At 41.4% G+C, this 27,661-nt stretch overlaps 1 protein-coding gene across 1 annotated transcript in view; it reads left to right on the forward strand.

The window, feature by feature from the left end:
* TTN (titin) overlaps positions 1 to 27,661 on the forward strand; it is a 289,919-nt gene that overhangs the window by 97,469 nt on the left and 164,789 nt on the right. The window contains exons 74-111 of the mRNA XM_077916555.1: positions 71 to 358; positions 1,439 to 1,720; positions 3,837 to 4,115; positions 4,230 to 4,511; positions 4,640 to 4,918; positions 5,017 to 5,304; positions 5,445 to 5,723; positions 5,881 to 6,159; positions 6,267 to 6,545; positions 7,005 to 7,292; positions 7,456 to 7,743; positions 9,320 to 9,601; positions 9,863 to 10,141; positions 10,245 to 10,526; positions 10,636 to 10,914; positions 11,405 to 11,692; positions 11,844 to 12,122; positions 12,221 to 12,499; positions 12,612 to 12,890; positions 13,858 to 14,145; positions 14,357 to 14,644; positions 15,313 to 15,603; positions 16,663 to 16,950; positions 17,382 to 17,477; positions 17,608 to 17,890; positions 18,971 to 19,154; positions 19,666 to 19,755; positions 19,867 to 20,134; positions 20,221 to 20,481; positions 20,989 to 21,198; positions 21,291 to 21,368; positions 21,489 to 21,515; positions 22,579 to 22,626; positions 22,737 to 22,793; positions 22,910 to 22,987; positions 25,826 to 26,065; positions 27,025 to 27,117; positions 27,309 to 27,386. Of these exons, the coding sequence (XP_077772681.1) occupies positions 71 to 358; positions 1,439 to 1,720; positions 3,837 to 4,115; positions 4,230 to 4,511; positions 4,640 to 4,918; positions 5,017 to 5,304; positions 5,445 to 5,723; positions 5,881 to 6,159; positions 6,267 to 6,545; positions 7,005 to 7,292; positions 7,456 to 7,743; positions 9,320 to 9,601; positions 9,863 to 10,141; positions 10,245 to 10,526; positions 10,636 to 10,914; positions 11,405 to 11,692; positions 11,844 to 12,122; positions 12,221 to 12,499; positions 12,612 to 12,890; positions 13,858 to 14,145; positions 14,357 to 14,644; positions 15,313 to 15,603; positions 16,663 to 16,950; positions 17,382 to 17,477; positions 17,608 to 17,890; positions 18,971 to 19,154; positions 19,666 to 19,755; positions 19,867 to 20,134; positions 20,221 to 20,481; positions 20,989 to 21,198; positions 21,291 to 21,368; positions 21,489 to 21,515; positions 22,579 to 22,626; positions 22,737 to 22,793; positions 22,910 to 22,987; positions 25,826 to 26,065; positions 27,025 to 27,117; positions 27,309 to 27,386 (8,604 nt within the window). The remainder of the gene's footprint in view (positions 1 to 70; positions 359 to 1,438; positions 1,721 to 3,836; positions 4,116 to 4,229; positions 4,512 to 4,639; positions 4,919 to 5,016; positions 5,305 to 5,444; positions 5,724 to 5,880; positions 6,160 to 6,266; positions 6,546 to 7,004; positions 7,293 to 7,455; positions 7,744 to 9,319; positions 9,602 to 9,862; positions 10,142 to 10,244; positions 10,527 to 10,635; positions 10,915 to 11,404; positions 11,693 to 11,843; positions 12,123 to 12,220; positions 12,500 to 12,611; positions 12,891 to 13,857; positions 14,146 to 14,356; positions 14,645 to 15,312; positions 15,604 to 16,662; positions 16,951 to 17,381; positions 17,478 to 17,607; positions 17,891 to 18,970; positions 19,155 to 19,665; positions 19,756 to 19,866; positions 20,135 to 20,220; positions 20,482 to 20,988; positions 21,199 to 21,290; positions 21,369 to 21,488; positions 21,516 to 22,578; positions 22,627 to 22,736; positions 22,794 to 22,909; positions 22,988 to 25,825; positions 26,066 to 27,024; positions 27,118 to 27,308; positions 27,387 to 27,661) is intronic.

The raw sequence follows: 27,661 nt of genomic DNA on the forward strand, positions 1-27,661 counted from the left end.
AGATTTTACAGTATTTAGCTTTGCCGCGTCCGAAAGAAATCCAATCGTTCCTCTTCATTTTATTCCCCAGAACGCAAACAAGCTCCCTCCTTTGATATCACACCCGAGTCCAAAGATCTTCCTGTTGGAGAAAGTGCTGACTTTGAGTGTCATGTTACTGGAGCCCAACCTATACATGTAACATGGGCTAAAGATGGCCGCGAGATCCGTACAGGAGGAAACTATGCCATTACCTTTGTAGCAAATACAGCCCATTTGAGAATTCTGAGAGTAGGCAAAGGAGACAGCGGACAGTATACTTGCCAAGCTAGCAATGATGTTGGGAAAGACTTTTGCTCGGCTCAACTTAATGTGAAAGGTATTTGAATTTAAGTTGACGGATCTTTTATGCAGAAAAGGGATTTTCTTGGGATTTCTTTTCCACAGAATTCTTTGTTTCTAAAAAGAAAAAGGCAGACCTCTTTCAAATTAACAAAAATTCATAGGAAACTATCTGTAAGTATTTAAGATCCAAACTATTTTCTTCTCCTTACTGTGTCTTGAAACCCAAGTAGAGCAAAAGAATAATGTTTGCGCTCATAGAAATGTGATGGATTCTTATGACAAATTACACGCGCGCCGGTTGGGATTTACAGATGCCCACATTAAATGTAGCTTTTATAGCATTCTTTGATTTTTGCTGTTGTAAAAGTCGAGGTGGATTTGATTCATTTACAGTTTATGTATAATTTACATTCTAAAAAATAGTTGCATGGGAAAATATACATAGATAGCTTGATCCATTAGCAGGGATTTACCAGGAATTTTGCACACCTCTCCAGTATATGTCAACAAGTTGAAAGGGGAGTGGGGAAATAGCAATTGGCCTCTGCACTCGTGCACCTGTCAGGGATGTCATCTTAGCATCCCACCCCCAGGCTGAAATTTTGAGAGGGCTTTGAGTGCCAGTCAACAAACAGATGAGATGGAAGCAGATGGAACGCCTGGGCACAGATAGGCTCCTTCCTCCCCTCCTCCAGATTATGGTACCTGGGAGAGGCTTATCTCATAAGTATTGATTCTCAAAATATCCATCTGTTTTGGGGAGCACAGGTGCAGGAGAAGAGTTCTCCTATGTTGAGTCTGGGTGCTAATTTCCCGCCAATCTCCCTTCTTTGTAGTGGACTGGCATTAAGGGAGGCATGAGGAAACAAAGGCTGTATTTTGCTGTGTTTGCTGTTCAGCGAATCAGTGCCATGGCTTATTTCAGCAGAAATGTCAGAATTGTTGTAGTTGTTGTTTATTTTTTATGGAGGTTTCTCATACACTTACTAATTTTTGTTGTTATCCTCCTTGATAATACCATATTATGATTTCCACTGCATATTTTTTTTTTGCGTGTTCTTAATTGTTCTTATTCCTCTCCATATTGAATGTTACTTTCCTTCCGGCTTCGCAGAACCTCCTAAATTTGTGAAGAAACTGGAACCATCAAGAATGCTGAAACAGGGTGATTCATGTCAACTTGAATGCAAGATCAGTGGTTCCCCAGAAATCAGAGTTGTGTGGTACAAGAATGACCATGAAATCCATGCTAGCGACAAGCACCGTATGGCATTCAGTGACGGCACAGCAGTGCTGATCATTGTTGATGCTACCCATGAGGACAGTGGAGATTACATTTGTGAAGCGCTTAATTCTGCTGGCACCGCAAGCTGCAGTACAACGGTCACAGTGAAAGGTTAGAAGCCAATGTCTACTCTGACTTCCTCCACTCTACCCAACCCTTAGGAGCACTGGAAGGTGTTCTGTTTTCCCCCCATACGGAGTCAGACCATTGGTCCATCTACCTCAGCGTTATCTTCACTGACTGACAGTGGCTCTCCAGGATTTCGGTCAGGACTCTCTCCCAGCCCTACCTGCAGATGCTAGGGAGTTGAATCTGAGGTCCTCTTCATTCAAAGCAGATGCTCTACCAATGAGCTGCAGGCATTCCTCTACTTTACCCTTAAATGGTTGGATGATAATGTTATAATGCTCGGGACGCATAGTCAAAAGTACTGACAAAGGACTGAGATGTCTGAAATCCAAAGACTCCTCGGCTGTAGTGAAAATGGTGGCAGGGCTGATGAGGAGGTCAGGGACACTATGCAAATAGATATAGTAAAGCAGTCTTGAAAATTTTAAGAGTGGGAGAAGCAGTCTTAGAGGATCATTGGCCCCTCCAGCCTTTACCTATCACTGGCCTGTGTCAGAAATTACAGAACTGTGAATTAGCACAGGACAGAAAGGAGTAAAATCTATTATTATTATTATTATTATTATTATTATTATTATTATTATTATTATTGAAGCAAGTGAATGTAAGCCGGTACTCGCTTGGCGATAAAAGGATCAGGCAGACGCAACAATGGAGAATTAGAAGGTGAAGTTTATTGCCAGGCAATAAGGACCCAGTTTGGAATCTCTTCCAAAAGGAACTGGGACCCCGATTGACAGAAATCCAGAGGTCTTTATACCTGAGCAGATCACAGCAAATCATAGATCATGAGGCAGTCACGATATTTCCAGCGAAATTAGCCAATTAGCAAGCTTCTTGTCATGCTTCCAGCTCCTGGTCAAGCACTGGTCAAGCACGGAGTTCTAGTTCTGCTTTCCGTTGCTTGCAGTGACACTCTGTCTAACCTCTCCCCTAGTTATGACAGGACAAGGAGTTTGGAGATTTTGTGGTTTTGCTCTTCCTGTTATTATCATTATTCTCTGCCTGTTTCCTTCACTGGACTCAAGGTGGCTTACAGATAAAAATAAGAACCACTAACAACACAGAAAAACGATCATTAAAAAACAATTAAACATTGACAGAATTAAAGCTATATACATATCTAAACATCTGTTAAACCCATACCAATAATTACCATAAAGACAACACAGCACCAGCCCTTTCACTAAAAGCAGTCAGTTCCCAAAATCCTGTTGGAACAAGAAAGTCTTCACTTGCTGGCTGAAAGACAAGAAGCAGGAAGCCAGCCTAGCTTCTCTAGGTAGGGAGTTCCAAAAAAAGTCTGGGAGCAGCCACCAAGAAGGCCCTCTGTTCCCTGAAAATTCAGTTTACAGGCAGTGAAAGGTTTAAAGATAACCTATGCCTCAGTTAGGATATATTCCTCGAACATCTGATTAATAGCTAGGAAGTTGACAAGAAGAGGCAACAGGTGAACGGATCAAAGAAGTGGGTGATAATGCAAGATATGAGGTTACAGGAGTAGGAGGACCAGTTTTCTCTTGTGTGTGCCAGCTACACAATCTGCCAGGTGATCGTCTGTTACTTCCTAGCAACACTCTACAGTTAGATAAGGCATAAGATGTGAATTGCAATTGCAGGGGACAGTGAGGAAAGAGTTACAGGATTTCTTCTGTTTAAAAATAAAATAAAATACAGTAATTATAGGGATAAGAAGGAGGACCATAAGAAAATAAACCTTTGGCCATGGAAGGTTTAGAGCATGTGTTTGAGGGTGTCAGTTTGAGAATAGCAGATGTGGGAGTGGAAAACGTTATGCGTAGGTACACACCCATGCTTATTAACTGCATTTATTTGCAAAACTCAGTGCCACATGCAACAGGAATTTGTGGGGGGGATGCCAAAGTTTCCAAGCAAGACTTTGCAGCTTTAGAAATAGAAATGACCTAAAACTGACCTGCTATGCACTGGGGAGAACTAGAGAGAGAATCTTCTTAGGCACCTAAATGGGGATTTACAAGCATACCTCCTGCCTTCTGTTTCTGGATGTCTTGCCCCTGTTAGCAAGAAACCCCTCCCAGGAGTCCCGTTACATGTCCCCGTCTCCTTTCTTTTATAGAACCTCCCGTTTTTAGCAAGAAACCCAGCCCCATAGACACACTCAAGGGCTCCGATGTCACCCTCCAGTGTGAAATAGCAGGCACACCGCCATTCGAAGTCGTCTGGTTCAAGGACAGAAAGCAAGTCAGGAGCAGCAAGAAGTTCAAAGTGACAACCAAGAACTTCAGTGCCAGCGTCCACATTCTCAACCTCGAAGCGGCAGACCTTGGGGAATATCAGTGCAAAGCCACAAATGAGGTCGGAAGCGACACTTGCTCTTGTGCTGTGAAGTTCAAAGGTTAGTGATGAGTGCGGCCGCGGTGCAAAGTCTGCGGGTATCCTTTCCTTTGCCTTTCTTTTGCGGCTTCCTTGCCACCTTCTTCTTACCGTAAGGAATTCTCTTCCCTGCCAGAACCTCCTCGGTTTGTTAAGAAGCTGAGCGAAACCTCCACCTATGCCGGGGAACCCACAGCACTGCGGGCCGTAGTAGAAGGCTCCCAACCCATTTCCGTCGTTTGGCTTAAGGACAAAGGCGAAATAATACGGGAAAGCGAAAACCTCAAGATTTCCTTTTCGGATAACATCGCAACTCTTCAGATTGCAAGTGCCGAAGCCACCAACAGTGGGAAGTACATCTGCCAGATTAAAAATGATGCTGGAATGCGAGAATGCGCAGGGCATTTACAAGTTCTAGGTTGGTACAGGCACCCACCCCCTTCTAAAGAATTGAATCTTGGCTGCCTTGGCCATTGCAGCTAATTTGCTTCTTAAGTCTTGGTTTTCTCGAAACTCAAGTTTTCTGGATTGTCTCCCTCATTCCAGAGCCGGCTGTGATTTTAGAGAAGCCCGAGCCCATGACGGTGACCTCTGGCAATGCTTTTACTCTGGAGTGCACGGTGGGTGGCACTCCAGAGCTAATTGCCAAGTGGTTTAAGGACGGAAGAGAGCTCACCAACAGCCACAAGCACCAAATCAGCTTTTCCAACAAGGTGGCGACACTTAAAGTTCTCTCTGCAGACATGAACGACAGGGGATTGTACACTTTTGAAGTGCACAACGAAGTGGGGAAAAGCAGCTGCACTTCCTCCGTCGACATTTCAGGTTAGCTTGGGATCTTTTTTGTTTCTCATTTGCCCATCTCTTCTCTTCTGTCGTTTCTCCTCTTAAAAGTTGGCTCTTTGTTGCCTTTTCCTACGCAGACCACGTCGTCCCTCCTTCTTTTATAAGAAGATTGAAAGAAACCTTTGGCGTGCAGGGCTCCTCAGTTGTTTTGGAGTGCAAAGTTGCCGGCTCCCTTCCTATTTCAGTCACTTGGTTTTATGGAGGAAATGAAATTTTCCCAGGGGACAAATACGAAACCGGCTTTTCAGATAATGTCTGTGCTTTGAAGGTGAATGCTCTGGACTCGTCTGATACAGGTCCCTACACCTGTGCTGCCCAGAATGTAGCTGGTTCTGATGAATGCAGTGCCTTTTTGACAGTGCAAGGTCAGTAAAGGATAGACAAGGCATCCGTTGCAAATCTTTCGCGTGCGTGTTTATCTTGCTTTCTTGACAACCTGTTTTATACAGATGTTAGCTACCTGGCACATTTGCGTTAACTTTTTAAATGTTGTGTGTAATTCTAGAACCACCCTCTTTTGCAAAGACGCCAGACCCGTTGGAGGTTTTACCTGGAATGAGTGTAACGTTCAGGAGTCTGATTAGGGGAACTCCTCCGTTCAAAGTGAACTGGTTTAAGGGGAGTAGAGAACTGGTGCCAGGGAAAACGTGCAACATCACCTTGGCAGATTCATCTGCGGAGTTGGAATTGTTCGAAGTGGGACCACTCCAGACTGGAGATTACACCTGCCTTGCCACAAACGATGCTGGCAGTGCTTCTTGCACCACACATCTTTTTGTAAAAGGTTTGTCCAAATGCTATTATTATGGCATGTACATGTGTTAAGTGTGTGTGCATGTCTGTGTGATACACACACACACACACACACACACACACACGTAGAGAGACACCCATATTGCAGTTCTTGGTTTAACCACTTCTTTCATATGACTTTATCTTAGAGCCTGCTGTGTTTGTGAAGAAGCTGAGCGATTTCAGCGTAGAACATGGGAAATCCATAATTCTAGAAAGCACATTCAGCGGAACTCCTCCACTCGCAGTAACATGGAAGAAGAACGGCTTAAACATCACACAGTCTCCAAAATGCAATATAACCACCACAGAGAAATCAGGCATTCTGGAAATTCTTAATAGTTCTACAGAAGATGAAGGAGAATATATCTGTGAAGTTGCAAATGACGCTGGGGAGGATGTATGTCACGCCCTGGTATCAATCATAGGTGTGTTGCTGTCTTAATAGTTGGTTAACTATTCTTGTACTATGTGCCATCTTCTGATGTGCTTAGATTGACTGTGTGGGTATTGACTATGATTATTTCTGCTGCAGAACCCCCTCATTTTGTTAAGCACTTGGATCACTTGGAGGTGACCATCGGAGAGCCTGCAACTTTACAGTGCCAAGTGGCTGGAACACCCGAAATTAAAGTGTCATGGTACAAAGGAGATACCAAACTAAGATCCACACAGGCTTATAAAATGCACTTCAAGAACAATGTGGCTTCACTCGCTTTCAGCCGGGTAGAGAACGCTGACATTGGCGAATACACCTGCAAAGCAGAAAACAGCGCTGGGTTTGCTACTTCAATGACAACAATCACCATCAAAGGTGATAGCTCTTTTTAAAATAATTGACCCTTGTCATATTACACACAATGTTTGTGTGTAATATGCTGAAGTGTGTGACCCACTTGAATCACAGGCATGGTGACGGGGCTCTCAGCATGTCCACAAGCTGCTTGGCTGAGCTGTAAGGAGACTGAGATATCTCTGAGTTCTTCCTGTGTCTCCGTGCAGCCTTCCTTCCTTTCCCCAAACCCTGCAAATTACCGAACTTGCATGAGTTTGAAAGGGATGACTGGATAAGGGTATGGGAGGCACACACAGACCTCCTATTCCCTGTGTGTGCTCATATAGGTGGGGGGGGCATGAGGGGTTAGGAACAGAGAACATGGCTCTGTTTATTTTTATTGGAATTCTCCACATGTGCAGGGCATACTGGCCCAGGTATTCTTTTTAGTCTTCTTGCATGGCCAGTTATCATACCCTGCAATTTATTTTTTTGCAGATGTTAAACTTCCTCCTTCATTCACGAGAAAACTGAAAGACGTGCAGGAGACTCTTGGTTCTCCTATAGCCTTTGACTGCCGCATTGTTGGCTCTGAGCCGCTTGAAGTGTCTTGGTCGAAGGATGGGGTGCAGCTGAGAGATGACGACAACATTCAAACCACCTTCTTAAGCAATATAGCGACGCTTCAGATCTTGCAAACCTCCATGGCTCACGCTGGCCAGTACACTTGCACAGCTCACAATGCTCTTGGGACTGCTTCTTCCAGTGCCAAGCTCCTACTCACAGGTTTGTAAACAACTAAGTCCGAAGTTGTTGCATGCTGGTTCAGTTTTAAAGAACGTGAACAAGTCACAGGGCCGTAACAACAGGCTAAGAGTTTGCTGTTTGAAGGGAAGGCAATACGTCCTGCCATGCCTTTTCACTTTTTGATTTTCTTTCTTTTCCTTAGAACACCTGAAACCACCATTCTTTGATGTGAAGCCTTTGCCCCTTGACGTTGCTCTTGGGGAAAGTGGTTCTTTCAAGTGTCATGTCACAGGTTCAGTGCCAATGAAAGTTAGCTGGGCAAAAGATAACCGTGAGATCCGCCCTGGTGGCAATTACAAGATTACACTGGTAGAAAACACTGCCACACTGACCATTCTTAAAGTAGGCAAAGGTGATGGTGGACTGTATACCTGTTATGCAAGCAACAGTGCTGGGAAGGATTCTTGTGGCGCTCAGCTGAGTTTCAAAGGTAATTTGATGGAAAGTGCTGTCCTTTCTTCTTCTTCTTCTTCTTCTTCTTCTTCTTCTTCTTCTTCTTCTTCTTCTTCTTCCCCCATTTTGTAAAAATAAAGACATGTTTGAATCTTCCAGCTAAAATGGGCACAAGTGGGTGGCATTCTGTATCTAGAGTAACAGCTGATAAAAATCACCTTGAAGTTATTTTCTTGAGCATGTTAATACCACACCGGGGTTTTCGTTTATTGCTTACAAGCCTGTTTAAAATTAGCAGCCTGTGGAAATTTATTAGGCCGTAAACAGGCTGAACATAGACTCTCCTTTTAATATGTGACACTTGAGTTGTGGTATCATGTTTTCCACTGAAGTGCGATTAAGCTGGGAAATCTGTGGTCCAGAATAAGAAAAAAAGACGGTGTTTATTCGTGTGATAAGAAAATACAGTGTTGTATCTAGTCTTCTCTCTCCATTGATAGAAGGCTCTTGGATCCACTGAAGGCTTCCATCAGTGGAACAGGGAGGGAGGTGATGTCAAGCAATTCTCCCTCCCCGCAGTCCACAACCTCTCATACCACCTTTCACAATGTTTCAAAGGATCCCCCAACCCTCTGGAACACTTTTGATGGGTGCCTGGGCCTGCTGCTGGGAGGGGAAATTGCAAACATTTCCTTCTCATTCTTCCAATGGAATCTTTCACTCAATCAGTCCAGCGGAGGGACACCACTGGATTGCAACCCATGCAGCCATTGGAAGGCATGTTCAGCCAGGTCCACTGCATTTCCCTAGCCTGGTACAGTTCAGTCGTGATGGTAGATGTCAATTCCTGGCTGTCTCCATGCATTCTAGGAGGAACGCAAGGATGGAAGAGGAGCAAAATGTTGCTGGGGTAGTGAGCAATATTGACAGCCTCCTTCTTAAAGCTGGAAGGGAGGCTCAAGCAAATAGATCACAGTGTGGGCTACTAACTCTGGAGATAGTATTTGTAAGGGTAGGTGCACAAGAGTTCCGCTGGATCAGATCAAAAGGTTCTCTAGTCCAGCATCGTCTTTCCCACAGTGGCCAATCAGATGTCTCTGGGAATCCCATAAACAGGAGATGAGGGCAATAGCTCTCTCCCACTGTTTCCCCCCAGCCATTTCTATTTGGAGGCTTGCTGCCTCTCATCTGATCCTGGAGGTAGCCTACAGCCATCATGACTTCCATCCATTGAGGGCCTAATCCTCTGTGGTTATATTTATCAGTTGTATTTCTCCTTTTTTTGTCTTAGTGTAGTATTGCATATAATGGAAATAATTTAAATTTTACAAGGAGGGGCTGATAGAATCCCCTGTGCTTCCATGTGTGCTTCTCCAGTCTTTTTATCATACCACCATGAAATATACTTCTGAGGCAGATGTGGTTTGAACTGTTCTTGAGTGCTCTATGGCTTGACTTGTAAGGGATCAGTTTGCCTCCGTAGATTGACCGTAAACTCTTTGCCAATACACTTTGATGGCTAATATAGACGACGCACATTCCTGAGATCTTGCAAAATTAACACAAGCAATAATATGTATTCATTTCCTTTCCTTGTTGTTGTTTTTTAATAGAGCCACCGAGGTTTATTAAGAAGTTAGACTCCTCCAGAGTTGTGAAAGAGCACGATTCGACTAGATTTGAATGCAGAATAGGTGGCTCTCCAGAAATTAACATTGTGTGGTACAAGGGTGAAACTCAAATTCATCCCAGTGACAAATTCAGCATGTCATTCATCGATTCTGTGGCAGTCATTGAAATGCACGGTCTGAGTGTTGAAGACAGTGGAGACTACACTTGCGAAGCCCAAAACGCAGCGGGTAGTGCGAACAGCAGTACTTCACTGAAAGTGAAAGGTCAGAACCTGCTCTTCCTTTGCTTTCTCTACCCTTGCTGTTGTAGAAGGTTGCAAGGGCTTGCCGTCTTCTACTAAGCAAGCCAATATCAGTTTCCATTAAAGGCCACTAGTAGGCCCCTTTATTTGGAATGGGAAATTTCCTTTGCATGTCTCTTCTCTCCCATTTCATTGCAATCCTTCATTCTTAATGGTGTGCTCTCTGTTCTTTCAAACGTTGCTCCTTTGCATTTAACAGAAATCCAAACCTCCTCTTTTGTAGCTCCTCCTGTTTTCCGCAAGAAACCGCGGCCAGTAGAGACTCTGAAAGGTTTCGACGTTCACCTTGAATGTGAGCTTCAAGGCACTCCTCCCTTCCATGTTTCATGGTACAAAGATAAAAGAGAAATAAGAAGCAGCAAAAAGTACAAGATTTTGTCTGAGAATCACCTTGCTAGCATTCACATTCTCAACGTTGATGCGGCAGACATTGGTGAATATCACTGTAAAGCTGTCAATGATGTGGGAAGTGACACTTGCATCTGCTCTGTGATGCTGAAAGGTTTGTAAAAGACTTTCCATTGCCATGTTTCCCCTGGCTGCTCCAGGTTTTTAAAATCTTACTCTCTTTTCCATCACTTACATATTTTCCACCTCTTGATCAGGACCCCCAAGGTTTGTGAAGAAACTTAATGATACCACTGCCGTTGTTGGGGATCCAGCAGAACTGCAAGCTACGGTAGAAGGTTCTGAGCCGATTTCTGTTGTTTGGATGAAAGACAAAGGTGAAATCATCAGAGAAAGTGAAAATGTCTGGATGTCATATTCCGATAAAGTTGCCATCCTTCAGGTTGTAAATGCAGAACCAAGCAACACTGGGAAATATACCTGCCAGATTAAAAACGATGCCGGAAGTCAGGAGTGTTTTGCTACTTTATCAGTCCTAGGTTGGTATAGAGTAAAAACAACAACAATACAAAAGCATACGGAAGAATAAATATTTTAACATATTAACATCTTATTTACAAATGTGACTCGTTTTGCATCTTATTCCAGAGCCAGCATCTATAGTGGAGAAACCAGGACCAATGAAAGTCACAACTGGAGATTCTTGTACTTTGGAGTGTACAGTAGCTGGGACACCAGAGCTGACTGCTCGGTGGTTCAAGAACGGACACGAGCTCTCTTCTGACCACAAATACAAAATCACTTTCTTCAACAAAGTAGCTGGGCTTAAGATTCTGAATACAGGAGTAGAGGACAGTGGAGAATACACATTTGAGGTGAAAAACAATGTAGGCCAAAGCAGTTGCAAAGCATCAGTCCAAGTTTCAGGTTAGTTGAATGACTTGGGAATATCCCATCTGCATCTTGATATATGGACTTATCTAATTCAGTGATTTCATATACTGCTTAACCACTGAAATTTCCAAGTGCTATACGATCAAACCAGACAGCAGATAAAATAAATTTAAGTGAATGATTAAAGATGGAACGCTTCCTTAAAATGCCTGCTGAAATAAGGTGGTCTTCAAAAAGCGCCTGATGTTGAACAGAGAGCGGGCTGCTCTAATGTTGGCTACGAGAGAGTTCCACATAATTGGACCCACAATACCAGATGTGGAGACACAAGGAGAAGCCATGGACATGCCTCTAAAATGAAGAGAGTGCATATGCCTGCTTTCAAGATCCATCTCAAACTTCTTATGCTAATAAATAGTTTAATTATCGTTAAGTCCTTGGGAATCTATTACTTTTTTTAACTAAATAAAAAAGCCTGTGAAGACAAGCCATAATGTTTCTATCTTTGCTTTGTGCTCCACAGATCGCATTATACCACCTTCATTCACAAAGAAGCTGAAGGAAACACATGGGCTCTTGGGTTCATCTGCTGTACTTGAGTGCAAAGTAATTGGGTCACCTCCCATTTCTGTTTTTTGGTTCCATGATGGAGAAGAGATCACTAGTGGAGAAAAGTATCAAGCAACTCTTACAGATAACACTTGTTCTTTACGAGTGAATGCTGTCCAAGAGTCAGATGCTGGAAATTACATTTGCACGGCAACTAATGTAGCTGGATCTGATGAATGTGATGCATATTTCATTGTCAGAGGTAAATACTGAAACTTAGGGAGATAATAAGAACAGGATATCAGTTTTTTTAAGAAAAACAAACCATGCTCCTTATATTCTTTATATCTTTTGTAAATACAGCTGCTTGCCTTTCAACTATGTTTCATTAACCTCTTTTTACATATGTCTAGAACCTCCATCTTTTGTGAAGAAACCAGAACCTCTGCAAGTTTTATCTGGGGCAAATATAACTTTCACAAGTATCATTAAAGGAAGCCTTCCCCTTGATGTGAAATGGTTTAGGGGTAGCGTTGAACTATCCCCTGGACATAGATGTAACATCTCTCTGGAAGAATCAGTGGCTGAACTGGAGCTGTTTGATGTACTCCCAGCCCAAAGTGGAGACTATACTTGCATTGTTAGTAACGAAGCTGGCAAAATCTCTTGCACAACCCAACTCTTTGTAAAAGGTTTGTTCTTTGTTTCGGCTTCCTTTGTTTACACTGGAACAAAATCCCAAATCTCAGGCAATTATCTTAAACTTTTGCTCTCGTGTTATTTCTGATAGAACCAGCGAAATTTGTGAAGAAACTGAATGACTTCAATGTTGAGAAAGGAAAGCAGTTAATCCTGGAATGTACATACACTGGGACACCTCCTATTGCAGTGTCCTGGAGGAAAAATGCTATAAATATATCACAGTCAGAAAAATACAGTATCACCACTACTGAAACATCTGCCATACTTGAGATCTCTAGTAGCAAACTGGACGATGCTGGGCTGTATTCTTGCCATATAGAAAATGACTCGGGACAAGATAATTCACAGTCTACGGTCTCAATACTAGGTTTGTAGATTGTTGTAAAAATGACCACCCTTTTTCATTAACTTTATGGTTGTTGTGACACGTGGAAGGGTCTGGCTGGTTTTGTAACTGAGTCTGTGTGCTTCTTCTCTAGAACCACCTTATTTTGTCAGAAGCCTGGAACCTACTCAGGTGACAGTTGGGGATTCTGCATCACTGCAGTGCCAAATTGCAGGCACACCAGAAATCACTGTGTCTTGGTACAAAGGAGACACCAAACTGAGAGCAACTGCTACCTCTAAAATGCACTTTAAGAACCAAGTTGCCACGCTGGTGTTCACTCAGCTGGGTAGCAACGATGGTGGAGAGTATATTTGCAAAGCAGAAAATAGTATTGGAGAAGCTTCCTGTTCAGCACTACTCACTGTTCAAGGTGAATATGGCAATATGCTTTTGAAAGCTCCAGAGACAATGATTTATTGCTCTTTTAAAATGTGCCCGTGCGTCAGAACAGGAAATGTATTCTATGCCGTGACCCCGGACTTCCTTATTCTTGTGCCTTCATGGTGGTGTGTGCTCATGATGGTGTTGCAGCAGTGATCTGGCTTTCAAAACTGCTTGTGCCCACAAAGTTTTGACAGTGGACATGCTGCTTCTTTCCAATCCATGCACATCCCATGGCTCCTGCTAAAATCCAGTAACTTTTCATGCCACACGTTTCATGTAGCATAGGGGTTTTGTCCCACTTTTGCAGTGCTGTGGTGCAAGAGCGTCTCTCCAGGTTATCAGTGAGGGGGTAACACACTGGAGAAGCATGGCATGGCAGGTAATAATATGGAATAATGTGTGGACAGTTTAAATCCATCACTATCGCACTATTATTGCCTCGATGGCATGGTGCAGAATATATCTGCAAAAGATCCCCATGTTTCTACCTGTTCTTTATTCCTTAACAGCAAATTTCCATAGATTTAATATAAACAAGTTATGATGCTTCACTATAGAACCATCTATGTCATGGACCTGACTAGAACTTCTCTATGACGTAACTTCGTTCCTGCCCACAGGATTCAATCTTTCTGTTCTTGCTAATAGTGAATAATCAAACATCGGCTAATCTTTAAAAATGAATTCCATCTTCTATGCCATTCACTATTTATCAGTAATGTTTGAAAAAAAGTCAATGACTCCCATTCAACTTTAGCAGCCAATTAAGCTCATTCTCACTTATTTCAATGGGATTTAGTCATCACTGCCTTTAGCTAGATTGGGGACATATGTTGCTACAAATGTGCATACTATTTATCTCTATGAAAAAATCTTAAGCAGTGGAAATATAGTACAACAACTGAAACATTCGGTCAACAACACTCCAATGTACAATATTTGTTCCCTTGCAGAGCTTAAACTTCCTCCTTCATTTCCCCGGAAATTAAGAGATATTCACGAAACTGTTGGATTACCAATTACATTTGATTGTGGCATTACTGGTTCCGAACCCATTGAAGTAACCTGGTATAAAGATGGCGCACAAATAAGAGATGGCTATAATGTGCAAACGTCATACTTAAACAACGTTGCCACTCTGCAGATCTCACAAACTGACATGAGTCTTGCTGGACAATATACTTGCACAGCTTCCAATGCTATTGGAACTGCCTCTTCTAGTGCCAAACTCATCCTTACAGGTTTGTCAAGTGTCAAATGTACTTTTCTTTGATATCATCAATGGGATGTTTCTATGGCACATTCCCTACTTACGTGCATATCCTAAAAGATTAATATGCTGTGACTTGGGGCTCTTCCTGCAATTACCATGTGTTTCTTTCTTAACAACGTAACTCATCTGAATTAACATGTGCAAAGTTACACCTTATTTTTACTTCTTCCAATCTTTAGAAGGGAAGACTCCTCCGTTCTTTGACATCCCAATTGCACCTGTTGACGCCGTTGCTGGTGATGGTGCTGACTTTGAATGCCACATTTCTGGAACACGCCCAATAAAGGTTACTTGGTCAAAGGATAACCGAGAATTGCGAACTGGAGGGAACTACCAGATCAGCTATGTGGAAAATATAGCCCATTTGACAATTCTGAAAGTTGGCAAAGGGGATTCTGGAAAATATACGTGTCATGCTAGCAACGAAGTTGGAAAGGACTCTTGCACAGCTCAACTTAATATTAAAGGTACTGGGTGCTTAATCTGTACCAGCTTCCATTATATCATATTGGCTTCTCTCTAAAGAACAGTGAGCAGATTTTCACATGTGGGAAGGGTTTTGTTTTTGTTTACTTCTCCCCGCATCTTCCAAAAAGTCACATTTGAATTTCAGAGGATGACCTGTAATAGTGTGTTATGCAGTTCAGGAGGTGGCTGTACCTGGCATTGGAATCAACAAACTCTGGAGACCCCTCGTATGAGTGCCTTCCACTCGCCTAGGAGGTCTCAGAGTTCAAGCTACAATGACAAAGTGACGCTTTGGAAAACATCACAACATCTGTATTTTGACAAGACATACTGGAGGAAACTGAAAATACGCATTGAAGAGTGTTTGGGTGGTAGTCCGTGGCATGTGAGCAGATTTCCATTTGTCCATTGGGACTTCCCCTTCCTCTCCTTCCCCATGCAGTCCCATGAACTCCCACAAATATGTTCTTAGGGGGCACTCAATCCTCTGGTGCAGATTTGTGGGAGCACTTGGTCTTCGGGGGAAACCGAGAAGAATGGGAAGTCTCATCATGCAAGTGCAAGTTTGTTCTGCTGGATGTGAGCCACTGACAGTAAACGGGGAAATCCAAGAGAATAGAAGACAGTTATTCGGAGGGTGACAAAGATTTTTCTTCCTTTCTGACAGAACGACAGACTCCACCTTCCTTCACCAAAAAGCTGTCAGAAACTGTAGAAGAAACAGAAGGGAACACATTTAAACTTGAGGGCCGTGTTTCTGGCTCCCAGCCTTTGACTGTTGCCTGGTACAAGAATAACCAGGAGATTTATGAAAGCCCTAATTGCGAAATATCATTCAAGAACAACACTCTTCTCCTTGAAATTAAGAATTCAGGACAAGCTGATGGAGGTTTATATACCTGCAAAGTGTCCAATGAGGCTGGGAGTGTACTCTGTACTTCTTCTGTGGTTATTAAAGGTCAGTTGACAGTCTCCATGGTATTTATCTTTCTTCTTAAGCTCATAAGCTTTTGGTGTTTTCTGATGGTCTAATTGCACTAGAATACTCATTAATTGCTATTACTTTTCTACATTGGGTAATGAAATCCAGTCCCACGTTATTTATTCATAGGACTTGCAGGAGTTAAACTGTAAGATTAGGAAAATAGTAGGCAATTCTTCTGAAGCTGTTCATTACTTGACATTTCTCTTATTAAAAATGTTCTGCTGTTTACTAAACTCTTTAATAATGCCGCTTTATGCATGCTTGAAGAAGCAAAAATAGTTTGAAAAAGACATCTTCCAGATGTTTTTCTGTAAATGCTAGGCCTTCTGAAAAAGTTATATTATCTTTTTATCGCTTTTTTTTATAAATAATTAGTGCTCATACTTACTGTTAACAGTGCATAAAAATTTCATCCATTAAAAAAATGTTTTGCAAATAAATCCATTAAAGACTGCTTCAAAAGTTAGAAAGTGTTTAATGCTTCCCAACACTTGAAGATATAGCTGCATTTGTGAGAGTCTGATCAGATAAGCAATATATTGAGTGCCTGCTTTTTCTTACATGGAACTACTATCCATGTAAGGACTCTTTGAAATGTTTTTCCCCCTTAACAATATCACATTAAAGGTATCAAAGGTGAAGGATTGCAACCAATTGTGTAATATATTGTTCCAATCTTTCTGGCTTGTACATCTTTGGTAGCTTGGTGTGAAATCATCAAATTTTGGGCTGTTAACATAAAAGGCGATGATGCATATTTTGCAGCTAATTCAATGCTTTCATATTCCTTTCTCTTTGCAAAATAACAGCTTTATGTGCTACCTTAACGTATGCATACTTCACACCTCCATTTTTTTTTTGTACTACTTCTACCATATAAATACTGTACTGGGAAAATGGAATGGATTCATCAGCATCCGCTACATAATCTTATTCAAACCCAGATCTGTATCTTGTTATGGAAGAGAAATTATTACTTAACATCTTTTCTTCTCTTGCTTCATTATTTTGTCCCTTCGAATGGCATTACAGAGCCCAAAAAACCACCAGTATTTGATCAACCTCTTAAACCGGCAACAATAGAAGAAGGTAAAATCTTGCAGCTCAGTTGCCATGTCAAGGGATCGCAGCCCATCAGAATCCAGTGGCTAAAAGCTGGGAAAGAGCTAAGATCATCTGATAAGTGCAGCTTGAGCTTTGCTAATGGATCTGCTGTTTTGGAAGTCCAGGCAGTTACTAAGACTGATTCTGGCGAGTATATATGCAAAGCTTCGAATGCAGCTGGGACTGATTCTTGCAAGTCAAAAGTGACAATTAAAGGTACAGTGAAACTGAATGCTTTGGTGATGAAACAGTAACTCAAAATTCCGGTATCAGTCTATTCAGTATCTCCCTGTTACAGTAAATAGGAGCAGCTTCACCTATAAATTAGCAGGTCAAAACTGCTTATTTTTCCTGGGCACGTGACTGCATATCACACTACGACTTGCATATTCACATGCATTATTTCATAGTATTGCCATCCAAAATGCATTTGCTTCAATACCCTGAGCTAGTTGTTCCTTGGTATCCTGTATTTTATACATGACTTGTGCGGGGTTATAAACAAAAGGACCCCAAAACATAAGCTGGGTAGTATTTTGTGCATTTAGTCAATGGTCTCATCTATGGCATGGGTTGTTGTTGTTGTTTGGTTTTAGTGTAGTCCCTTTCTGCTCCACCACTTAATTCCCTCAATATTCTTTTTTCAGAAAAAGCAGCAGCTGCACCAGCAGCAGCTAAGAAAGCACCAACTGATGGCAAGCTTTACTTCGTCTCGGAGCCTCAAAGCATCACTGTCATTGAAAGTAAGCCAAGCTTAAAAAAAAATAGCCATCTTTCATAATACTTGAATTAGGCATATGTTGACTGCTGTATCCCCCTGGCCAGGGACAGATATTTTCTTTACCACATTTTGTTTCTTTTCTTCTTCATCAGAGAGCGTTGCAACATTTATTGCCAAAGTAGGTGGCGATCCCATCCCCAATGTTAAATGGATGAAGGGAAAATGGAGGCAACTCAACCAAGGAGGTCGCATCAGCATCCAGCAAAGAGGAGATGAAGCCAAGCTGGAAATAAAGGATACAACAAAAACTGATTCTGGGCATTACAGATGTGTGGCTTTCAATCAGCACGGTGAAATTGACAGCAACGTCAACCTACAGGTTGAGGAGAAGAAACAAGAAGTGATAGAGGGGGATCTTAGAGCAAAACTAAAGAAGTAAGTACCAGAATTGCTCTAAGTTTTAATCTGAAGGTGAGGCAGCATCTGAACCACAAATATAACTCTTAATAGCAGCCGTGTTCCACTGGACTCAGCCGGACTTATTTCTGACTAAACGTGCCTCTTGAAGTCTATCAGTCTATACCTGACCATGACACTCAAACTTCAGTCTGGTAAACGTGTAGTAGATGTTATGCAGCCTTTTGCAGCCTTTTCAGCACTAGGGACTAACAGAATGTTGTGTTAATTAAAGTCTGAAACCACAATTTGATCCACTCTCTAATGCTGAGGACAACAGCCATGAGTTTTAGAAAATCAAACATTATGGTTTAGGTTGTGCTTAATCATGACTAACAAGTCCCGCTGATTTCAGAGAGTCTACTCTAAGCATGATTCAATCCATATCCAATTGTATATGAATGAGATATCCCACAACGTGACAGCAGACCTACAGGGATATATCAGACATGCTGTTTTAAGGGCATGAATGAAAAGTTCTTTTTCCTGGTCAGAAAAGTCATTAAGAGAAACTTGTCAACAAGTAATTTATGATTCTCCATGGCATGTTACATAAAGGAATGTAAATTATCTGAAAAATTAACTAAGTGCAAACCTATGCATTGTGCACACAGAGGTAAGCTTGGCTGAGTTTAAAAAGGATTCTAGATTCAGGTAGGTAGCCGTGTTGGTCTGACGCAGTCAAAATAAATAAAAAAATTAAAACATTGTCCAGTAGCACCTTAGATACCAACTAAGTTTGTTCTGGGTATAAGCTTTCTTGTGCATGCACACTTATTCAGATATACTGAAACAGAAGTCACCAGACCCTAATATAAGGAGGCAGGGTGCGGTGGGGATTTTCTCAGAAGGGTAGTAGGAGATGGGTGATTGACTCAATGGGTATGGTAAACCTGTTGACGACTGTTAACTACTGCAATTAGTCTTACAGGAAAAAGCAAGGGATAGTATGCAGATGACCAAAAATAGCTTTAGCAATTCAGCAATTCAGAACATTGAACCATTCAACACGGAGAGCATATTTTATTAACAACACCAAAAATTCTGCCATTTCTATAGGACCCCAACTAAAAGGAAGGAAGATGAGGAAGAAAAGGCCATTGATATAATGGAACTTCTGAAAAATGTAGATCCTAAAGAATATGAAAAATATGCACGTATGTATGGAATTACCGATTTCCGAGGTCTCCTCCAAGCCTTTGAGCTGCTGAAACAAAGCCAGGAAGAAGAAACTCATCGACTGGTAAATACCGGCATATACATTTGCTTCAGAGTAATTTTTTGAAATGTGTTGTGCCATTATTGCTTAAATAAGTGTGTTCAATATTCCAGATATACAGTTAACCAATTACAGAGATTTATATTCTATTTTGGAACTTAGCTGTTGCTTCTGATGTCATGAAGGTTCACATTTGGGGATCGTTTATTCATGGCATCTTCACAGCAAACCCTACTCAGTGTTGTTCTCCAAAAGATGTCAATCATACCTCATCACATGAGGTGTATAGACTAAGAGGCATTGTTTAGGGACAGTAGAGTAGAAAAGATGTGCTTTTAATAGTTTTTATTGGGTTCTCTTTGGGTAACCTTAAGCATTTTTGAAGGATTGGAGTTGAGCTGTCCTGCATGTAAAGGAAGTTAGATCTGCAATGAATATACAGAACTGCTTCATTTTCATAAAGTTTTGGCAAAAGGGAATAGCTAAAAGCATGAAGGTTTTCTACCATTTTAAACCATGGTTTTTGTTCCAACAGGAGATTGAAGTAACACAGAGATCTAGAAGGGAAGAACAAGAGTTTGATGAACTGGTATCATTTATTCAGCAAAGACTTACACAGACAGAGGTAGTTATTGCCATATATTGCACCATTTAATTATGTGTGCTGACAACTGTAGCTAATACATAGCATAGGCTGTGCTCTGAAACAGTCAAACATATGAAAAATGTTTTTCAGCCCGTCACTCTGATCAGAGATATTGAAGATCTGACTGTAGTAACAGATGAAGATGCCGTGTTTGAGTGTGAGATTAAAATTAACTATCCAGAAATCAAACTTTCCTGGTACAAAGGCACGGAAAAACTGGACTCTAACAACAAGTATGAAATAAGAATTGAAGGTGACCGACACATACTTAAAATCAGGAATTGTCAACTTGGAGATCAAGGAAATTACAGAGTGGTCTGTGGGCCACATATTGCCAGCGCTAAGCTTACTGTGATTGGTAAGTGCAAAATTTCTGTTTAACACAAACTTAAGCTTTGATTTTACTTGGCATTTTCTAAAATATGTACTTGAACTTGCTAACAGAACCAGCAATTGAACGGCATCTGCGTGACACTTCACTCAAGGAAGGCTTTACGTGCTCTTTCGTCTGCCAGTTTTCTGTTCCAAATGCAAAATCCCAGTGGTTCAGAAATGGAAAGGCTCTTAAGATAGGAGGTAGATATTCAGCTGAAGTCTCAGAGAAGATGCACAGGCTCATTATTAAGGATGTGCGAACAGAAGACCAGGGGCGCTATACCTGCAGGTTTGACCATCTAGAAACAACTGCTGACCTAACCATTGAAGGTTTGTATATATCTTTATGTAAGAATAAGCAAGTTTGCGGGTAATCTTGACAAATAAGACAGAAAAGACAATGCTTTTGGGAAATCCTCTGTTTGAAGAAAATTCTGCTATACGTCTTCCCTCACCGCCCAAGATATCAGTCATGCTGTCATTGTACTCATTCTTATCTTAGCTTATTTCTCTTTGAACATTCTTATAGCTTGACTTTACAATGGGAGGGATTTTTCTACTCCATTTCATATTTGGCACTTTTATGCTGAGGTTTTTACAATGATCGCAGCCCTTTCCATTGTTACCTGGCTTGGCTTCTCTTGCTTCTGACACAACACTGTGCCAACAATCTTAAGTTTCGGATCTACTTCCGGTATACGAACTCGCTGTCATGGAATGCCGAATGCTCAGTTCTTTGTATAACTTTCTTTGTTTTTTGGTGGAGTCGTGTATGTAGGCGAAGCTTCATGTAAAGGAATAATGGTTACATTTTCAAAAAAATGTTTCCCAAAACAGCTGAACCCATCCAGTTTACAAAGACCATTCAGAACATAGTGGTGAGCGAATACCAGTCTGCAACCTTTGAGTGCGAGGTATCCTTTGATGATGCAGTCGTCACATGGTATAAAGGCAAAGTTGAACTCAGGGAGAGTCAAAAGTACAGTTTCAGAAGTGAAGGCCGTTGCCATTACATGACTATCCACAACGTTACTGCAGATGATGAAGGTAATGTTACACTATTTGCTTCCTTCCCTTGCTGTCACCCCCCGTTGCTGACAAAAATAATGTCACATAACAAATTGCCTTTGTGATTTCAGGGGTGTATTCTGTCATTGCTCGTCTTGAGCCAAGAGGTGAAGCAAGAAGCACTGCTGAACTTTATCTGACTACTAAAGGTTAGTAAATGCTTTCTTCAACTTAAAAAACAACAACACAGGACGTAAGATGGAAGGGTGGAAATGATGTCCGCGAAGTGGAAATAATTTCAAATGCAAATCTACTTTCTTCTCTTGCAGAAATTAAACTGGAAGTGAAGCCCCCAGGTAAAGAAAAAAAGCATGGGTGCATTTGTCTCAAATTTTATTTTTGTATTTGAAACACCAGAGTGCCCACACATGATGAGGTTCTCTGCCTGTACATTTCCCCTTCCTCCTGAAGCCCCTACCCCTCTGGGTTGGATGCCAGTGTGGAGCCTCCCCAGACTTTCAGCAATGGCCTCTGGATGTTTCTAGATGGGGGATGGGGCTAAAAATCCCCTGGTTCATGCACATAAGCCTGCAGCCTTCATACTAAAGTTAATTTCAGTGAGCATAGGCTATTTGTTCTTGTGTGTTCCAAGTAGGACAATTAAAGGGTTGGAGCCAAACTTAGTTGCTTGCAAATGAAAGCCACCCTTCTATCCTGAAAATACCTCATCCTTTATTCCATTTTTGAAGGCCTCCTAACCCCCTGGAACAGATTTTCAGAGGGTGCAAGGGACTGCAGAGGGAAGGCGGAATTGGCAAAAGTCATCCTCTTTCCTTCCGCCGGAGTTCTGCTCCCACTAGCAGGATGCTCCTGTCAGTGGGTGAAACATCTGGATCTAAGCCAAATGGAATATTTAGAATGGCTTTTTCATAAGGGCAAATGACTTAAGAGTCATCTTCTAACTGAACCAGGAGAGTCTATTCCATTCCATTCCAGGACACACTATTCTTTTCCTCCTGGTTTTTAATTTCTTCCCCCCTCCAGAAAAGTCAGCTAGCATGCTGTGGCCCCTTTTCATTCCTTATTGTGCTGTGCTTGGTTCCCGTGCTTTGGAAATAAGTTTTTGCACTTCTGCAAACTTCATGACAGGTGGGAACCTTTGGCCCTCCAGAAGTTGCTCAACAAGCATGGCCAGTGGGAGTTGTTGTTCAGCAATATAAGGAGGGCCAAAGTTTCCCCATACCTGCCTTAAGACATTTCCAAAGCTTTGGGGGGTACCTCGTGTGTGTGTGTGTGTGTGTGTGTGGTGTCACTTAAGCTGCATAAGGATCCACACTTCGAGAATGATTTTCTTATTCGCATACGGGATGCAGCCAGATTAATCTGATGGTCCCTTTCCTTGCACATTTGGTTCTCCAGATATCCCAGATGCTAGAGTTGCAGTTCCTGTTGAAGTTCCAGCTGAAGGTAAGCCTTATATACAAAAGATTCCGCTGTTAAGGGTGGGAGAGCAGGTGGTTTAGAATTTGTGTGCCATATGAATGTTCATTGATTGAATTTTCCCTTGCGTTTATCAGAAACTCCTGCTCTTCCTCTCTTCCTTCTTATGCCAGAAGAGAAGAAAAAGGAAAAAGGTATTACAGTTCTGTTGCATACATGCTCAGAAATGCAGATCTTTACATGCACTTTCACTTGCTGCTGGGTTCATTTTGGGTGGCTAATGGCTTTATTTATTTTGTACTTGTTTTAGTCGTTAAAAAGACAACCGTGCAGAAAGTCACCAAAAAGGTGGTTCCAAAAGCTCCAGAAGAAGTTGCCCCTCCTAAAGGTACTATTATAGTAGAAGTGTTGATTCAAATACTATAAAATTGATTTATAAGGGACATATGTTAACCAGTGTAGATTAAGGCATAATCACAGCAAAGGAAGGGGGGGGGACCATCTTCCTCTCATTCTAAAATCTTTAGGAGTTTTCACATGTTACTACAAATGCATAAGTTCTATATCAGCAAGCATGTGTAGGCTCTGTTTGTGCAATGGGGTCCAGTACTATTTGGTTATTAAGACACAGCTCCAGCTTATGTCCCAGAGCAGCCATATGCATGTCTACTCAGATGTCTATTCAGCCAATGTGACTTACAGTCTACAATCTGCCCTCACTTATCTGGGAGTAAGAATTCAATAGGGCTTACATTGGAGTGGACCTGGTTAGGACTGCATTGTAAGGGCAGGATTCCACTCATGAGTCCTGTCAGTGGAAGACCTGCACGGGGACTTCCACTTGCACAATGGGGCTTCCCCTCTCCCTGTGTCCCCCCCTTCCCCATGAAACTGGTTCGGGGGGAGGGGGGAATCAAGACAACCCTCAGAACAGCACACAGTGGGAAGAGAGGGGGGTCGTTCTGTCTGGCAAGTCAAAATGTTTCCCCTGGTGGAACAGTTGTCCTAGCATGACATTGAATTCCTCCCTAGCTGTGGATGGCTTTAAAAGAGTATTAGGCAAATTAATGGAGGGGAAGACTGCCAGTGGCTACTAGCCATGTGGAGGGCCAGTGTGGTGTAGTGGTTAAGAGCAGTAGTCTCGTAATCTGGGGAACCGGGTTCGCGTCTCCGCTCCTCCACATGCAGCTGCTGGGTGACCTTGGGCCAGTCACACTTCTCTGAAGTCTCTCAGCCCCACTCACCTCACAGAGTGTTTGTTGTGGGGGAGGAAGGGAAAGGAGAATGTTAGCCGCTTTGAGACTCCTTAAAGGGAGTGAAAGGTGGGATATCAAATCCAAACTCTTCTTCTTCTTCTTCTTCTTCTCTACTCCACTTCTACCACAGTTGGAGGAAGCAATGCTTCCGAAAACTAGTTGCTGGGAGCCACAGGAGAGGAGAATTGCTCTTGTGCTAATGTTCTGCTCCCTGGTTTCCCACAGGCATCTGGTTGGCCACTGTGAGAACAGGATTTTAGATTAGATGGGCCATTGGCCTGATTCAGGAAGCTATTATTAGGTCTTGTGTGTATGTGGTTGCAGCCTCAGTTGGGTTGTCGCTGCTGAATTTGACAGAAGACTCAATTAGCAATATTTGTTCCCAAGATTTGTTCCTCTGCCATGTGTCTTTAAATGTTAACGAGAATGCCGTGCGTCTTAACAATACAAAGATCTCAGTCCAGTTTCATCTGACTGATGTTAATGAGACCAGATGAAATTAAATCCAAAGGCTAGCTCATGATGCTCAATCAAGCCGCTTATCACACATATCTGTAAATGTTTCAGAAGTGGTAAAGGAACCAGAACCCCCATCTTCGGCCCTAGTCCCAGTTCCAAAAGTACAGGAAATTATTCCAGCAGAAGGTAAAGAATCAAATACTGAAATGCGCATACTAAGAAAATAATCTTTTATGGGGAGAATGGCATCCACTCCCTCTGTTTTATTGCTTTGGCCATTTAAAATGTGGCGCTGTCATTCTTCATTTTCCCTTCAGTCACCCTAACATCATTATTCATGCAAAGGTCATCCTATGAATCCCTTTACAGGATTTCCAGATAATACTAATTTGAACTCTTTCTTCAATGTTTACTTCAGGAGCTTGCTACAGATAAGCCAGGGGATTTAACTATCAGTTGACTAGAATCCCCAGTGAAATACTGATAGTTTATTAAAAGGACTTTGAAAAGACAGTGGCTGGAATTAAAGCAGAATAGCTTTTGATCTAGTGGAGGTGTGTACTAGCACAAGAGATTAGGAGGCAGTTTTTTCATTAGTTTTTTCTCCTCGCAGGCCCCTTTGCCACCTTCTACACTGTTCCAGAGTGAAACCTCTTGAACTGGTTTTCTGGGGACACAAGGGGCTGCAGCAGAAAATGGAGGAGAGGGTTCAGCAAAACAAAATCTCCTCTCCTTCTCTTCTATCAGTGGACACTTACATGCAGAATTGTATTTCATAGGGTTGGAGGAGACATTCAATTTTGTTTCCGTTTTAATGACAAACTAACTAGTTCACACTTTTTGATCCAGTTAGCCAAACTGAAATGCAGCTCTCCTTTGAAATTCACACTCCTTCAAATTTTGTGAGGTAGTTCTCCAACCAAAAATTTGTATACTAGGGGCAAGTGCACATAAAAATGCAAAAAAATCGTCAAAACACTTCATTATACTAGGGGGCATTACTTGCAAAAATATGTACATTAGTCAAAACTGCATGGAAAAATGTTGGTGGGTTTTCATGAGGAATTTTTAAAATAAATAAATAAAATGTTGCATAAAGATAGGGGACTGAATTTAAGATTGGGATAAACAAGAAGCTGAGAGAAACAGTCATTGACAGATTCATCTATCCCTAGATTTCACCCAGGAATTTCAAACTTTTCCACTGAGCAGAAAGCTTTCATTTAATTCATCTATCCATTCATAAGCTCTAATAAATCCATCTGCCTTAGGACAACCATGCTGCTGTTGCTTTGAGAATGACATGGCATTGAAACAACACGACGAAAAACTTCATTAGTACAATTTCAAAGCACAATAACGCATGTATGGAATGATTATTCTGAAAACTGCAAATACCCATATCAACCTTATTGGGCTATCTATCTCTATCTATCTATCTATCTATCTATCTATCTTTCTATCTATTTATCATCTATCATCTATCTATCATCTATTTATTTATTTATTAGCTCCTGCAAAGAAACCTCAGGAAGTCAAAGTAACCACTGTAGCTAAGAAGAAAGAAGCAGTTTATGAGAAGAAGGAAGAAGTATATGAGGTTCACAAAGAAGAATATGAAGAATGGGAAGAGGATTATGGAGAGGAGCATGAATATTATGAACGAGAAGAAGGATACGATGAAGGAGAAGAGGAATGGGCATACGGAGAAAGACAAGTAACTTATGAGGAAAAGCAAATTCGCAAAGAAGGTATGTTTCATTTTTTAAAACTTTCTCCTTTCTGTTTTCTCTGTGTTTTTGTTTGTTTGCTTTTCCGCCTATATCACAGTTGAGGAATCTGTGGTTCTCCAGATGTTTATGTATTCCATATCCTATCAGCCCCAGTCAGCATAGCCAGTTGGCAAGGATGATATCTGGAGGGTCACAGCTTCCCCACCACTGCACTATATGATTAATTTCCAATATCTATCATTTCACTGTTCTTTGGAGGGGGAAGAGAGCTCAGATGTGGTTGGAGAAGCTGCTGTTCCTTTTTTCCTATCAAATTTTGCTTTTTTGCAGCAATATACTAGCAGAAAATATATTTTTTTTAAAAAAAATTATTTGATTTTACAAGTGTAGAATTGTAACAATACAAAATTCATATCCATATTTAGAGATTTTTCTGAATCTTCCCACCTTTCCCTCCATGGGTCCTGTTATCAGCCTTTTCAACTGCATATTATTTCATCGTCCAAATTTTATGTCTCTCCATTTTGTCCATAATATTTTCAACATTACAAGTGTTATTGCAATCCTGCTAAAGTTTTCATCTGCTTACAGTGTTCTCTCAAGTAAATTACATTTTTTTTCTCATTCTTTATTAAAGTTTTGGTCCTCTTGGTTCATGAGCTTTCTGGTCAGTTTTACCATTTCGGCATAATCCAAAAGCAGAAAATATTTCAAATGGATGTTCATCCAATGTGCCTATATCTTGCTTTACAGATTATATATATATATATATATATATATAAGCATATTCTTATGCATATGGAACAATGCTGCACCACTTAAGCAAATGGTAGCCAGTGTTGATTTCCATCTGGGCCAAGAATCTACAGCTGTTAACATTCCTGGCACTCTTTTTCTTTCTCAATTATACAATCCTTGATGTTTATGAAGCAGGTGTAAGGTAATGTTCCCTAATATAAATGTAATGTATGTTACAGTTGTCCATGTCCCAGGAAAGCCAGAACCACCTACGCGGAAACCACCAGAGATTTCAGCCAAGAAAGTAGAGAAGAAAGTTGTGGTAGAAAAAGGTATGGCCTTTAGAATTTTAGTATCAAAACATTTCCCACTGCAGCAAGTCCTATTCAGATTCTCACAGTCCTATTTTCTTTCCTTTTCTTTCCTTTTTAAAAAGTGCATATTCCCATTATAGTCTTAAGATAACTTCTGTGTAAAATGAACCAATTTCCAGCTAATGTGAAATTATTTAAATTCCCTGTAGTTACACGGAAACCTGTAACCGAAGAGGTGGAAAGAAAGGCTAAAATGATGGAGGAAGAGCATCTCAAACGGGCCAGAGGTATTACTGAAGATGATATAAATTGCATGTGCTATTAATACATTCGCATCAATTTCATATCCATGAAATACATGAAATTGCCTTAACAGGTCAGCCTGTTTTGTTCATCTGATCCAGTGTACTGTTTCCTCTGGCTGGCACTGGTCTCCATGGCAGATGCCTTTCGTGTTATCTGCACCCTGTCCCTTTTAACTGGAGAGGCCAGGGACTTCACATTGGACCTCCTTCTTGCAAACTAGGTGCCCAGCTACTAGCAGAGGGAAGGAAGTAGTGAT

The sequence above is a fragment of the Podarcis muralis genome, chromosome 1 (assembly GCF_964188315.1).
Source record: "Podarcis muralis chromosome 1, rPodMur119.hap1.1, whole genome shotgun sequence".
Classification (NCBI taxonomy): Eukaryota; Metazoa; Chordata; class Lepidosauria; order Squamata; family Lacertidae; genus Podarcis; species Podarcis muralis.